At 43.0% G+C, this 15161-nt stretch overlaps 1 protein-coding gene across 1 annotated transcript in view; it reads right to left on the bottom strand.

Annotated features, from left to right (window-relative positions):
- Positions 1 to 10678, bottom strand: part of Chsy3 (chondroitin sulfate synthase 3) — a 239981-nt gene extending 229303 nt beyond the window's left edge. Inside the window, exons 1-2 of the mRNA XM_031365749.1 lie at positions 9372 to 10678; positions 6236 to 6519 (exon numbers count right to left, since the gene is read on the bottom strand). Coding sequence (XP_031221609.1) covers positions 6236 to 6519; positions 9372 to 10179 — 1092 coding nt within the window. The 5' untranslated portion in view covers positions 10180 to 10678. The remainder of the gene's footprint in view (positions 1 to 6235; positions 6520 to 9371) is intronic.
- Between the last annotated feature and the right edge of the window lie 4483 nt (positions 10679 to 15161).

Here is a 15161-nt window from a genome sequence, read left to right as displayed (position 1 = left end):
AGAAGCCAGAGTCCTCTTCCTCGTCCATGCCATAAGATTAGAAAGGTGGACTCATAGCACGCTGTCTGTAAAGGGGGCTCCATGGGCAAGTGAAAGAAGCTGGCTATATGAGTAGACCACTTTAAAGGTGCTTTATCAAATGTATTTTCAGGATACCTACTCAGGTTCATTAAATATCCTCATTTCATTAAGTATTTGTCTTGGTATTATAAGATTTTTACCTCATTAAATCCTTTTATATTTCGATTTGTGATTGCAAAGTTTACCTCATAATTAAATTAGTATTTATGAAAAGAGACAGTTCTAAACATCAGGTCACAGTTATGCAATGATGATTTAATCCTAGGCCCAGTTGTTTGGAATTCCACTCAACTGCCTCATCTATGCTCCTCAAATAGGACGGCCATCCTCTCCTAGAGGTGGCTAAGTGTGACTTCTGCAGCAGTCCCCTACCATCCTTCGATTAGCTAAATAACACATACAGTCTCTCAACCAAAACCACAATACCTGTACATTGAGTTTTAACATTTCAAGCTATCTGCCTGCCAGCCTAATAGAAAGGATTTGAGGCAGTTCTACTTAGCCACAGAGGCATCTCCAAAGATCATTTTTCATTTCAAAATAAAAATCCAGCAATACACCAAACACTTTTGCACTTGATGACAACTGTAGTGTCTAAAGGGATTCGATTCGCAGGATTGCCCCTCAACCTCCCAGCCCTGGCATCTGTTGAGGGAAGTTATATGAAACACCCAAGGGAGCCCCCTACCTTCTGCTAGCTGAGTTGCTGAGAATGGGGTCTGGTGCACCTCCACACTCCTTTCCCTCACCTGCTTCTTTTTACTAGGTCTCTATACTTAGAATTATTATTTAATGTTCAGAAAAATAAGAACCAATATGTATAGTCATTGCCATATTTTTCTGAAGTTTCATTTTCTTTGGTGACATTGAACTTTAACAGTTATTTTTCTTTTGTATATATATATATTTAAGCCATCTCTTAGAGATATAGTTTTTATAAGTAAATAACTTCCCAATAAAAATTAATGAAACAAAAAGAGATAGTAAAGACAATCTTCAGATACTATTGAACACAAAGAGTGAAGAATGCCGCTGTCAAAATTAGAATCAGTAAATAAAGACCTGAGAATCTCAAAACAATTAAGAGATCAATTTCATTGTCTATTAGGCTCAAGAAAGTGCCTGCTGGGTTTTAAAGAATAAATCATGTTTAATCAGTTAATTCATAAACTTGTAGCACACTTACTGAACTGCTAATGTCCAATACAGAACAAAATTAAACACACATGAGGGCTGACACTGGGCTTGGACCAGGATGTTTCTTAGGAGATTAAATAAGCACCAGACTGGGCCTGTAATCCCAGCAACTCTTCAATTCCCACCTCCCATGACTGGGTTTGGTATTTGGCAACATCAAATAATGGCTCACATGTTTCGGCGCTTTCTGTTCTTGTATAAATTGAATTCCTTGAACAAAATGTTCCATTAAAAGCTATACCATTCTACAAAAAAAGGAAAAAAAAAAGTGGCATAACACAAACTATACTTCCATGTCTGGTGCATTGCCTTGTATTTTGAATACTTGCTAAGTAGAAAAACATCTGAACTAATGTTTCTCAGGGAACATACTGTTTCAGACGACAAGACAATGAAAGCAGAACCAGAAACTGACTTGATTTGTCTTTTGAGAAACTGGAATATTTGTAACGTATTAGGGAATAAAAGTGTTTAAACCTGACAGGGGTGTCATGTTATCATTCAGTTTGTTTCCAATTGTCTGGAGGCATCTCTCAAACTTAGTAGTATCTTCAACTATTGGAAAGCATCTATTTAAAATACATAAGTTGTCTCAGATCAGGTGATAAGGGACCACTTAGCAGTGGAAAGGCCTGAAGCTTACACAGTACTGACATCTGTACTGCGTTTTCCATAACCTCAGGAGGAATTTTATTTTTGTAAGATGAAGGAAACAGTGCAGCAGCAAGAGGGACTCCCAAAGACAGTTCAGGATGGTTTCATCTGACAAATGGAATGGGGAGGAAAGAGCAGATGTGAGAAGCTTGCTGATATCAGGAAAGTCCAAAAACAAACAAACAACAACAATAAAAACTTCCAAAAGACTGAATTTTGGATAAAAAAAAAAATCCTTGCTTAGACTTTACTGCATGTATTAATTACTTCTAGTGGACAACAAACGTTCTGATAATACAGCTTAGAGCTGGGAGCGATGGCTCCATGGCTAAGGTGCTTGCTGTGCTATCATGAGGTGCTGAGTTCAAGCCTCCAGACCCAAAACAAAAGTCACACATAGTAGCAAGTTCTGTAACCCAGTATCCAGAACTGGCATACAGAGTGGCCTAAAAGGTAAACTCTTTGTTCAGTTCAAGATCCTACTTCAAACATATGCCATGGCAAACATCTCAGGGAGACACCCAACATCAACCTCTGGACCACACAGGGACACACCAATGAGGGCACTGGCATACACATGTACACCCACCTGTACACACTCCTGCATATACCAGTGAAGAGAGAGAGAAGGGAGAAAGGAAGACAAAAGATGATGGCGAAGAAAAAGAGGAGACGGAGGAGGAAAAAGTAATAATTCACAAAGACCAGGAAGAAGCTAAGAAGCATCTTTAGACAAGGTGACAGCCTGGAGGTGACAGCCTGGTGACAATGGTTGAAAGACTGTAAACCTAAAAGATACTATGAAGACCTTAATGTAGTCCAAAGCCATGGCTCTCTGGTGTTTCTTAAAAGCCCAAGAACAACTCAAGAAACACACCCCTTTGGAAAATAATAAATTTCCCTACAATGTTCATAGCCATTAATAGGCCAAAAGGGAACACCAGACTTCTCACATTAAGTTAGCCATGAAAAGAGTCAAATAAAAAGTCTGTTCAGTCATGGGAAATGGTTCTGCAAAGCCACAGAAAAATATTTATAACCAATGTAAAACTGGCTTCTGAAACAACATCTACTTGAATTATGTATCTTCCCATTGGCTTTAATTTAGTGCAAAACTCAAATTGAGAAAAACTAACCATCTTCAATTGATCTTCAATGATCAAAGGTAGAACTCACAGGATGACAAAAATGAATGAAGTTAAAATTATTTTAATGCTTAAATATAAGTGATAGTACTAAATAAAAATTTAATACTGCTAATAAACTAAACATGAACGTATACATAAGCTAATTTACAATAAAAATAGAAGTATACATGATACACATTTTAAACATGAATTTCTGAAAATGTTTAATTCTTTATATGATATGACAATATTATTGAATGCATCTCTTACATTCTAAGAGACTGGAACATACTCTGGACCTCAGAGCCAGACTGAATAATATACCTTAAAGCTACTTAAGATTGCTAGCCTACTGTGTTCTCCAACTGTTTAACTTGCCTTTGAGAGACCAGTATAAGAACCTACAATACTTGCCTTCGGTTACGCATGTTAACAATTCTTACAACCTAAGTTAATGTATAGCTGTAATCTTGAATTATGTCCTCTTCCATGCTTGTGGCTCAACTAATGCATGTGCATCACTTGCTGAAAGCAGCAAATACAGAAGTTGTGAGTAACTTCCTAAAGTCGGCCATGAATGTAACCATTTATGGATATTGGTTGATAGACAGTGATGTTTCTTATCTGGGTCGGTTGTGTTCAGTTGGAGCCAGTGACTTCATCCCTTGTAAAACTCCTTTAAAGAGATTTGTAAAGCAGTGGGTTCTCAACCTGTGGGTGTGATCCCCTTGGGAGTTACAAATGAGTTCCAGAAAACTAAGCAGATAGATTGCCTGCTGGAGACCACTTGAGTTGTTTGGGGTTTGAGGTAGTCACAAATAAATTTCTATAACATTTACCTAAATATTTCTGTGTAGAGGTAGGTTTTATTTTACTAAAGAGTTTTGCTGTAATTTTGTTTTCTTTCTTTTCAGGAAGAGAGAGAGAGAGAGAGAGAGAGAGAGAGAGAGAGAGAGGAGTCTATGTGAATGAGGGGGGAATAGAAAAGCACTAACTTCATTTCCTATTGAGACTAAGAAAACCTCAGGAAACAGAACTCTTGAAATGAATCTCAGAGTTGCTTGAGTCATTTTTCATTAAGAAGATATAGTTTAACCTGTTTAGGATTCTTGAACAATGACAAATGAAATAATCTATTCCACACACTCTCCTTTAATTTGGTTACATTATAATGCAGTTTAGAAGCATTCCAGGTTTCACGGTCAGTTTATTCTCCTTGGTTCTTAGTATTTCTAAAATAACACAGTACAGTTTTCTCACTCGGTTTAAAAAAAAATCATTAAAACATGTAACATGCAATTAAAGGTTGTAATTTTTAATTTGACTTTTTGGATAACAATGAATCAACATTATCAATGACTGCTAAGTGAGTAAAATTTAAGAATACATGTCATACCCTCCTGGTTGAATACCAGTAGGCATAATGCATAGCACCAGCTGAGACAATGTAACCAGCATGTGTTGACAACCAGACACAAACTCAACACTGTCTGAGGAGCTTAAAGCTACTCAGTGTGTCATTTACACTCTGCAATTCAGGAGACTTTATTTTTTTTTTCTAATGCTAGAATCAAATGTTGAAATGAACTATTTCTTGCATATTCTTAAGTCACTGACAGACAAGTGTCATTCCGAATTTAAACATATTGCAAAGGTTACCAGAATATCACCAATGTAGAGGTTACAAGAGAGCTTGTGCATCACTTGAGACAATTTTCTTGCCATGGAAGATGAACAAATAAAGCATAAGGTAAAGACTGGACATTTGTAGCAGAATCAATGAAAATGTGAAAGATAATAAAAGATATTTTTTGCTAGAACTTTCTATTTAACATCAGACAATAAATTATCAAGAACTCCATATTTCTCTTTTGTGTTCACTCATCCTTTCAAAATTGCTGTAGCATATATTCATATGAAATTGGCTGAATGTATGTTAGACACTAAGTATTGGTTGTTTCCCGGATAATTTTATCTTAGAGAGAATTTTTTTTTTCTTTTTTGGTTTTTCGTGACAGGGTTTCTCTGTGTAGCCCTGGCTGTCCTGGAACTCACTCTGTAGACCAGGCTGGCCTCTAACTCAGAAATCTGCCTGTCTCTGCCTCCCAAGTGCTGGGATTAAAGGCATGCACCAACACCTCCTGGCAACAAGACATTTTTTTTAAAAACTAAATAAATTAAAGAGATATTACACCCCTGAAAGAAAAAATAATAAAAGGAACCATGTAACATTGAGAAACAATCATTTTCCATGAAATGTATTTTCCTCAAATGCATCCTCCCTGCTAAATTTATGAAACTTTTGGAGATAAAGAAGTTCAGATGCACTCTGTGTCCAGTGGGAAGGTAAAATAAAATTAAACTCCAAATAACTGCAAATCAAACTGCATTAAAATTGCAATGTATTATTTAAACATCAAATCAATTGTTACTAAAATTATCTTTCAGGAAAACTATTTTAAAGGACAATTCATTTGATTTCAAAGCCAACTTCTAAAGGGGAAAAAATCCACAGAACTAATATCCATAATGTCATACATAATGGTCCATACCTCTCCATATTTAAATAATTCTGGCTTTTGAGAAATTGTCAAAAAAAAAGACATAAACAAAATCTAGAGAGGACAAGTGGAAAACATAGTCATACAACACCCTCGGGCATTTCCCCAGATTACCCACACACTATCAAATAAAGCCGTAAAGTGCTGGAAATGAACCTATCATGAATGACATATTGCTCCTGAGTATCCTCTTCCCACTTCAAAGTTCACAAGGACCCCACAGGTTAACCTTGTGAGAACAAAGAGCTGGTATCACGCAAATAAAGAAGAAAAACTGGTCAACAAATAATAAAACTTACGTGGAAGGAACCACAATTAGCCCTCTTGTGAGAGACATCCAATGAATACACATGCATAGAAACACCAAAAAAGCAAATGAAGGGGAGGGGATTATATCTGGCGGCAGAGATGTAACCGAAAATTAGCTTAAAGTTAAGATTTATACTAACAACAAAACCCTCAGCGAGGCTTTGGTCTAATAGGAAAGATGAACCTCGCAATCACTTCCGAATCTGTAGTGAAGTCAGCTATTAGGATTTTGAATACATAGGACTGATGTCCAGGATGCAAAGCGACTGTTAGACACGGATAATCTCGTCACACCCTAAGGCTTACCTCATAAGACCAGACACACTGCGTCCCGCCAAAGCGGCGAACACACCTTCCGACTTCTACGTCCTCATGAGTGGTGTACATTTCTCGGAGGCATTCGCCAATGTGAGGCACCATCCTCCTAAGAACCTCTCTGCTGAAGATCATGCCGGGTCCTCCCATGCAGAAGTTCTCCCCGGGCTCCAGCCCCAGCTTTCCAAGTTCTTCAGTATTGCCCAGGCCAGTCTGTCCCAGGTAGAGAGGCTTGCTGCTATTTAGGGATCTTAGAAATTCTTCTAACTTATCACCTAAAGAGAGAAAGCGGAGAGTCACCTCCTGTCCTCATTTCACAGGCAATTACCACGTTCACTGGAGTGAGAGAACTTTCGCCATTCCTCTTAACCTCGGCGTACACCTGATACCATTGGGAAGAAGAAGAAACAATTCTCCTTTCTGTTATGTTTTCCCTTTTTTGTTAATTATTTTATCTATTTACATTTCAAATGTTGCCCGCCCCCCGCCCCCCGCCTTCCTGGTCCCAGTGCAAAGTTATGGGTATTTCTTAAAGCTTAACACAATTTTAAGGAATCTGTCATCCAATTTTTGCAGAGGTGAGATGAAGATAAGGGGAATAAAGACTGTCTGTTTCTTAGTACATTTGAAGTAACAAAGGTTCCCAGAAATACATTATACCAAATGCTGATACTTGGTGTTGGTCTGGCAATCTGCTGATGGCCAATAAATAGTTTTCTTTGTATGTATATTTGTGTTTATACCCTGATGTGTGGGGATGCAACATAACATTCACACACACGCACTCACGCACGCACGCACGCACGCACACACACAGGGAAGCCAGAGTTCGACCTTAGGTGTTCTTCCTCTGGTTCCAAGCACTTTGAAGACAGTGTGTTTCTAACTGGCTTGGGTGTATTTTAGGAGAGTGTCTTTCTCGCTTGCCTGGAGCTCACAAAGTAGACTAGACTGGCAGGCCAGAGAGCTCCAAAGAGTGTTCCACCGTATCTATTATTCTTTTCTTTTCAACATGATTTTGGGAGGTGCAAGTCTGGTCCTGATGCCTGCAAGGCAAGGCAGTTTGCCCATTTAGCTACCTCCATAGCGCCAATATCCAATGATTATTTTTTTTATAATATTCGACTTGGTTGAGTGTTTCTTGTTAATTAAACTTCAGTCATATACAAGCTATATTATTTAGGAGGTGATTTAATTGAAACCTCATCTTGAAACTGAACTTGGGAAGGCATTACTTTAGAGAAAAAAATCATGAACATTACAATCAAAATAATGAGATAAACTGACTTATGGGTGGCAGGTTGATCAAAAGAAGGGATTTAAAATAAAATTCTGTAGCTATAAGAGTTCAAAGCATTTGTTATTCTATATAGCAAAACATCAGAATAAGTTGTCACCCTCTTCAGTGTTCTTAGCCTTGGTACTTTCATTTTTGATGAACAGAGAATGTGACCTCTTTCTCCATCCTATGTCTCACCCTCTAGCCGTCAACAGGAATTTATTTTAAACTATAACTGGACTCTTAATAGGAATGCATTTTAATTTTAATAGAAACAGAATACAGCATTTCAAAGATTTGAGGGACACTATATTCCAAATTATTTAAACAAATAGGCCCTATCAATGTACACTGCAAATTACGACCCCTTTGCCAGGATCTTTGTAATTTTGATGAGAACTAGAAGATAATGATCCTAAAGTCTAGGTTCCTCACGGCGATGAGCAGAAGGCAACACATCTGAAAAATACTGTTTCTTTGACTCTACCATAAATACCACATTTGAGAAACGCAATCATAATAGACTTGTTGGCACTTAACTATCAAAATCTCTCATTTCAGATGGCACCACAGAGAGCTATCTGTTCCTCCTCCTTTAAACCCAGAACAACTCTTGTTAATAGGACATCAACTCCTTGCCCCCCAAAGCCCTTTGGATTTGCTTGCCCTTGTGTTATGTGAAGGGTATTAACCTTGATCATGACAAAGTAATGGGTCTACAGGTAGCCAGCACATGCTGAGCCGGGGCTGCACTCCTTAGAATAAGAGGTAGGGAGTATGGACAGCGGAGATTGCTCCTCCTGGACAAGCCTATTTCTTTCTTTGCAGTCTTTTTCCTTCTTCTCCACTGTCTGAAGCAAAAAGTTGACACCTGTGTTCTAAGGAACTTTGAGCTGTTGAGCCCTGAAATTCTCTAGCCAGAACTGTTGACAGTCTGGATTACAAAAGTTGCCCCTTTCTTTTAACACTGACAAAGTTTCCTCATGCTGTGACTGTATGGTGTGGCCTGGGTAGTTCTAGAATCTGTTCAAACTGCAGCCACCAAGATCAACTGAAAAGGTTCGACTGTTAGCGTGTATGATGCAGCTTGCAGGTACCAGAGTCTGTATAAATCCAAATGCACTGTCTACCCCTCTTCTTCACCTGACCTTTGGGAAGTCCCACCCATTGCCGTGGGACTTTATTAAAGTGTGGCAAAGAATGGGGAATTGGCTGGAAGGAAGAGCACGCTGGGCTGGGACGGTGGGTGTTTTCAAGGTCTCAATGTGGGGTAAGTTTCTAAAAGCCTCAGAATGGTCAAGCAGGGGTCTGGGACAGTAAAAGATGGCTATCCTCAACTGCAGCCGTCCTAAATCTGCTCTAGATTAAGCTGAAACAAAGGCACAGGGTGGCAAAGCAGCAAAGTAAAATACCCAGCTGAGCTCTAGCCAGCATCTTGCATCTTGCTAGCCTTTAGCCAGGACACGCCCCTCTGGACACATTTGGGAAACTATCACCTACCGCGAGCTTGGGGGAGGGGCGGGAATGGTTTTTGGGTGAGCTCTGAGGTCCCTTTCTTCGCTTTCTGAGTAGAGACCCGAGGCAGATGGAAGGAACAGCTGCAAGAGCGAGGAAAGTGAATAAAGCTGAGCAGGTATGAGGAGGGTACAGACTGCAGGAGAGGAGGCGCAGGCTAAGAAGGATGGGCGGATGCGAGGGGTGTGGATAGCTGGTCAAGGGGCTGCAGAAGCCCAGAGCAGGTGCTGGCAGAGAAGCGGTGGAGGGAGGTGGGTAGGGGCTGGGGTTGACAGCAGAGAAAGGAATCAATCGGGAGGTGGGCACGGGTGACAACTAACACTGGGAGGTCACCTTTGATGTAGACATCGTCGTCGGCGCGCATGAACCACTCATACTTGTCCAGATAGTGGTCGTGCATGTACTTGATCATCATGAAGGACTTTTTCTGTGGAGGGTAGGAATCATCGACCCCAGGCAGCGCGATGACAGGCAAAGGTGGCGGGGGCTGGCCGAGCGCAGCACCAGGAGGCTGCTGACTGGAAAAGAACTCCACGCGGCCAGGGATGAAGCGCGCCCAGGTCCGCTGCGCGGCCAGCGCGCGACTGCCCAGGTACTTCTGTGCGGTCATCACACCCACGTACAGGAAGTCCCCGGGTCCGGAGGTCGGGGCAGAGGCACCCCCGTCCCCGCTGCCATTGTGGCTACTCCCAGGCCGGCCACCCTTCCGAGGGCCAGCCGCGCCCCCATCCTCCTCCTCCGGTTCCCCTTTGGCAGCCGGAGCGCCGGGAAGCGCCGTCGCACCTTCGGGCTTATGTTCTCGCCTCCTCTGCGGCAACGGAGCCGGCTGCTGCCAGGGGCTGCTCCGAAAACTGGGACCTCCGGGCGCCGCCTCCGGCCGCTGAGGACCGGGGAGCTCGTGGCTGGCAGGGGGCGGCGACTGCTCTAGCTGCGGCCGGGACTGGGGCTGGGGGTGCAGCCGCTGCGCGTCCGCGCGGGGCCCGGTAGCCGAGCGGCCGTAGTAGGAGCAGAGACTGGAGCCGCGTCGCCTCTTCTCGCTCAGCTCGGCCACCCGGGGGGCGATGAGCCAGGACGCGGCGGTGAAACCCAGGACCAACCCCAGCGCCACGCTCACCCACGGGCGGCGGGAGCGCACGGCCATCGTAGCAGCTCGGAGCACGGAGGCAGAGTGGGCGGTGTGGGCGCTGTCGCGGGTCCCCTAGGCTGGCTGCCGCCCCGGCTGGGTCTCCGCGCCCCTAGCCCGGGGGCCGTGGAACGCCGCCTGCGCGCCGACGCGGGCTGGCTCTCCGCTCGCCGAGCTGCGTTGCAGCTCCCGGCGAGGTGGCGGCTCTGCTCCGCGCTGGGGCTCCCGCCGAGGGTCGGGAGTGAAACTTCGGCAGCGGCGGAGGCGGAGGCGGCGGCGGCGGCAGCGGCGGCGGCCGCGAGAGGAGCTGCAGGAGGAGGAGCGGCGGCGGCAACGCGTCCGCTTCTCGGCTGCCACCCTGTCACAGGCGCGCCTGGTCCCTCCTCCTCCCGAAGCCTCCGCCCTCGCTCCCCGCCTCCCTCCCGCCCGCCGCCGGGCTCGGGACCGGCCCGAAGGAGGAGCCACCCGCGTCGTGGCTGCCAGGCGTGGGGAAGCGCGGGGCCGCGGTATTTCCCCCATTACCCGCCCTTGGACGCCCCCCAGCCTGCGCCTGGGTCGGCCATCCTCCTCTCCGGAAGGAAACGACGCCTGTGCGGCCACCTCCGGCTTTCAGCGCGGCTGTCCCCCTGGTCTCCCCTCCTCTGGCTCCACTCTGGGTGCCGTCCCGCCCCCACCCCCGCCCTCTAGACACTGTTTCCCGGGCCCTGGCTACCCTCCTCCCGGTGCCTCTGCCCCGCTGGGTTTTTCCAGGGAGCTCGGATGCCTGAGCCCCCAGCAAGCTCGCACCAAGCTCGCACGACTGTGGGTGGGCTGCCCTCCCCCCAGCCCCCGGCCCCCGGAGCGTCCTAGCGTGACCCTCTCCCATCGCTCCCAGTCCGGGGTCTGAGGAACCACTTTGGCGGTTTTGGTTCTTAGTGGCTACACTTAACTGTTGCCACTGTGCCGCGCCCTCTCTCTCCACTCACTGCCAGGAAACCAACGGTCAGCTCCAGCCTCGCTGCCCTACCTGCATCTTTCTTACCCTCCCTCCCCTGGTCAGACCATCAGCTATACTTGGTGTCTCCTGAGAAAAAAATCTGAGATTGGAAATTGGAAATATGCTCCTCAAAGGCCGGGAAAGAGGAAAACGGGGACCAGGAGAGGGTATTCAACCCCACAAAGAACTTGCAAAGACTGTCCTCCACCTGTTGACTTGGGAAATCTGGTACTGCCTAATCTTGATCTCCTCCCTCTGCTCTTCTGGTAGTCTCTCGTGTGGAAATACGAAGTATGAATCATTTTCTGTCTGGAAAGACGACTAAGGAGGACCGGCAAATGACTACAAAATGCGAACAAATCAGAAAACCTCAAAGAACCAAACTGAGGAAATACTCATCCCAGCAAACTTCATCATAAAAAAACATAAATAAATAAATAAATTCAGAGGTGTAATTTTTGTTCTTGCCTATTCTGATACAATGACAAGAGCTAGTTCATCTCTCTGGCGAAGGAGCCCAAAATGGTTAAATTGTATTGGCCAAAATTACTTTAACAGGGTGAGGAAATTATCTGAAGGTGAGTTATATTTTGAAGGAGACATTTCAAATTTGTTCTTTGGAGGTTGTGTATCTAACCATATACAGTCTGGTGTGTCTGACATCCCAAACCTTTTACTTCTCAAATTTCCGTGTTCTGCTTTATACATCAACCTCAACGGGGATGGTATTGAGTGGCATTAGGCATAATGGCTCTGTGGAGCGAGGTGCTGGCACCATGTCTGGAACAGCAAGTCTGCCTGGAATCATTGCAGGACGGTTCTTTCCACGCCAGTCACTGGCTGTACATGAGCCCAACGAACTAAAGGTTGCTCCTGCTTGACAGTGAACCTCCTCTCCTTTCCACGTCTGAGGGCTTGCCTTGGGACTCGTGGGAATGAAGACCATCCTATTCTTTTCAATATCGAATTTCAACTAGGAAATAAAGCTAGCCAAGCAAGCAGGACTCTTCTGGTTTTCAATATAATTTTTTTTTTTTTTGCCATTTTATTTTTCATGTGTTACCTCATAGACTTCTGCTATAAGGAATATTCTTCGTCACTCTCATGGTAACCAATGACCACATAAGATTGGAGGGGGGGGCACTCGAAATGTAGTTAGGGTGACTGAGGGAATGTATTTTCAGCTTTATATAACTTCAATTAGTTCTGATTTAAATCACCCCGTGTGGTCAGCTAAGATGGGGTAGCACATTTTCAGAGTTTCCCAATTTTGTGTGGTTAGTGGTTGAGAACCATGTCTGCTTACACATCAGCAAACTACCCTGCAAGCTCCTAGCTGTTCTTTAACACTCTAACGGGTCGGCCTACAAAGTCATTAATTCTCATGAGGCACACAGATAACTCACTCGGGACCTGTTTAGAATAATTGAGAAGAAAGTTAACTCTATTTATTAATTTGCTTAACAAGCACGTATAAGACATCTCATACTGCTCAAAGCAGAGAGCTTTGGACTTGGAGACTCCAGCTAGATAATTGCTGCGTCCTGATGCAAAGCTTATGGGTGCAGACACTGATGTCTAGGCGGAGTTAGCACCTCACTGCAAAGTATGCCTGTGTTGCTAAGTAATAGGCTGCAGAAACACCGTCCTCTTGAGAGTATTCGAGTGCCTTAATACATCAGTCTGGGAATCAGGAAGGCACAAGAAGCTTTTTGTAACAAAATGAAGGATTTGAAGCAGTATTCAATGCTACCTGTGTGACTTGGGGAACCTGCTTAAAAATCCTTTGAGCTTTAGATTTCTCTCATGACTGTCACATTTCTGTGAGAATTTATCAGCACACTGGATGTGTTAGTAGAGCCTGCAGAGCCAGGGAATGTTAGTTCTTACCCATCTGAACTCTTTAGATATCACATCATCTTAATGCCTATTTTCTTTTATAAAGTGTGTGTGTGTGTGTGTGTGTGTGTGTGTGTGTCCATGTCTGTATGAGTTCTCCCCTTCAATCACGAGGGTTTCAGGTTGCAATCTCACACCATCATGGTCAGCAGCCATCACTGAACCATCGTGTCAACATCAGTTTTATGTTTCATTCCTTCATTTATTTATCAAATATTTAGTATCCATTGAGAACCGGATGCTGGCATAAAAAAAAAAAAAACAGCAGTAAACAGACAAGGCCCCTATTTTTGTGAACTTTGTATTCTAGGAAAGGAAGAGCAAACCTGCTATGTAAGGATATATGTAAATAAATAAGCGTGTTGGCAAATCAACCCATACTTTCAGAAATCAAGATAGATAGTGGCAAGATGCATGGGAATGAGGCAACATAAAATTGTTATATCAGAGTTATTTCTGATAATTCTATCAAAGATAGGTAAAAATAAGGGAAGAGACTCCCTGTCACCAAACCTCTGGGACAGGCTGGGCATACTTAAGATCACCAGAAAATTAGTGGAGTTTGGAAACAGGAAGTAGCTGCAGTCCAAAAGAAGAAATACGAACTCCAAATGTAAGATATGCAATCAAAATGTTTAACAGTCATTCATATTTAAAACTAAACTAGTATGATTATTTTTCATGCTCTTAAATTAACATACCCAAAATGACATTATAATATGTAATCAATATAAAATTATTAGTGAGATGTTTTACAGTCCTTTTAGTGACACTGGTTTTCCCAGGCCATTGTGGCATATGGCGATTTATAGGAACAGTTTCTGTCTTTACTGCATACAGAGAGCTAGTGGCTCACAGTGGACAGTGTCTATTTAGTGTCTCAAAACCACTTGCAAAACGTCTGGATTTAACCTGAGTGACAATGAAGGTGTTATATAGAATAATCTTGTGGTTATTATTTTTATTTTACAGAAGAAAACTACTTAATTTTTTTTACATAGGTTCACTCTAATGCCTATGGGAGAAAAATGTAGAGAAGGGGAGATTTGTTGTAGAAAGCGTTGAGATCATGACTCCCAGCAGCTGGGTGTGTATACCAGTGCTAGCAACCAGGCCTCGCATGTGGGAGGCCACGAGCTCGATGTAAAGCCCTACAAAAATTCAGCATAAATAAATACTTATAGCGAACAAAAAAAAAAATGAAAACACCCTCTTGTTCTTCACCAACAGTGTTTGCACTTCTTTCTTGTTTTGTTTTGTTTTTTTAAGTAGAAGCTATGAGAAATGTCCTTAAGTTTTGTATTTTAAATTATACTTTATTCATGGGGGTGGCAGATCTTGTGTAGAAGTGGAAGGACATGAAGCAGTAGATTCTGGGGACTGAACTCAAGCCATTTGGCTTCGGGCACCTTTAATTTACCCACTGAGTCATTGTGCCAACTGGAAAATATTTTTATTAATCTGAATTAAGTATTAGGTTTGTTGAGATTCCTATAGTTACTTATTTGAAACAATTTTTCATACTTATTTTAATCTTGAAGATACATGACTTTTAGGATGTCTTTTCTAGGATATACATATATATATACATATATATATATATATATATATATATACACATATATGTTCTAAGAAGTAAGAAAAATCAAAAATCTCTCTGGGCAAAAAGAGATGTTAGAGGCATATTTACATGGAAACTGTCACTCAAGAGCAAGAGATAAATTACGTGTAGCAGAGAAAAAGGGATTGCATAGGAAACAGTAGAACCGTCTGTTTGCTGCAGTAAAAGAAAAAGCATTTGAATGTATCAGGGAGGTGTGATGTCTCTGACTGCAGGTCCCAGGACATTTGCCGTTCTTCTCTGGACAAGGATGTCTCATTATGCAAACTAACAAGCCACTTGGTGAGATCTCTGTGAGACAGCCTGGTGGCCAATTTCGAGAGAGGCAGTAAGAATAGAAACGTCCTAAAATTGTAATCTTGAACAAAGGAACTTACAACATTGATTCCCTGGCCTCCTTCAACGTTTTAAATATTTTGGAGGTGATCAGATATAAGTCATGTCACCTATGGATTCATTCACAACTCCTCCGAGATACAGTCCCTGAGCTGTATCATCATCTTG

This window comes from Mastomys coucha, unplaced genomic scaffold, assembly GCF_008632895.1.
Source record: "Mastomys coucha isolate ucsf_1 unplaced genomic scaffold, UCSF_Mcou_1 pScaffold13, whole genome shotgun sequence".
NCBI classification, from domain to species: domain Eukaryota; kingdom Metazoa; phylum Chordata; class Mammalia; order Rodentia; family Muridae; genus Mastomys; species Mastomys coucha.
This window is presented reverse-complemented; position numbering and strand designations above follow the sequence as displayed.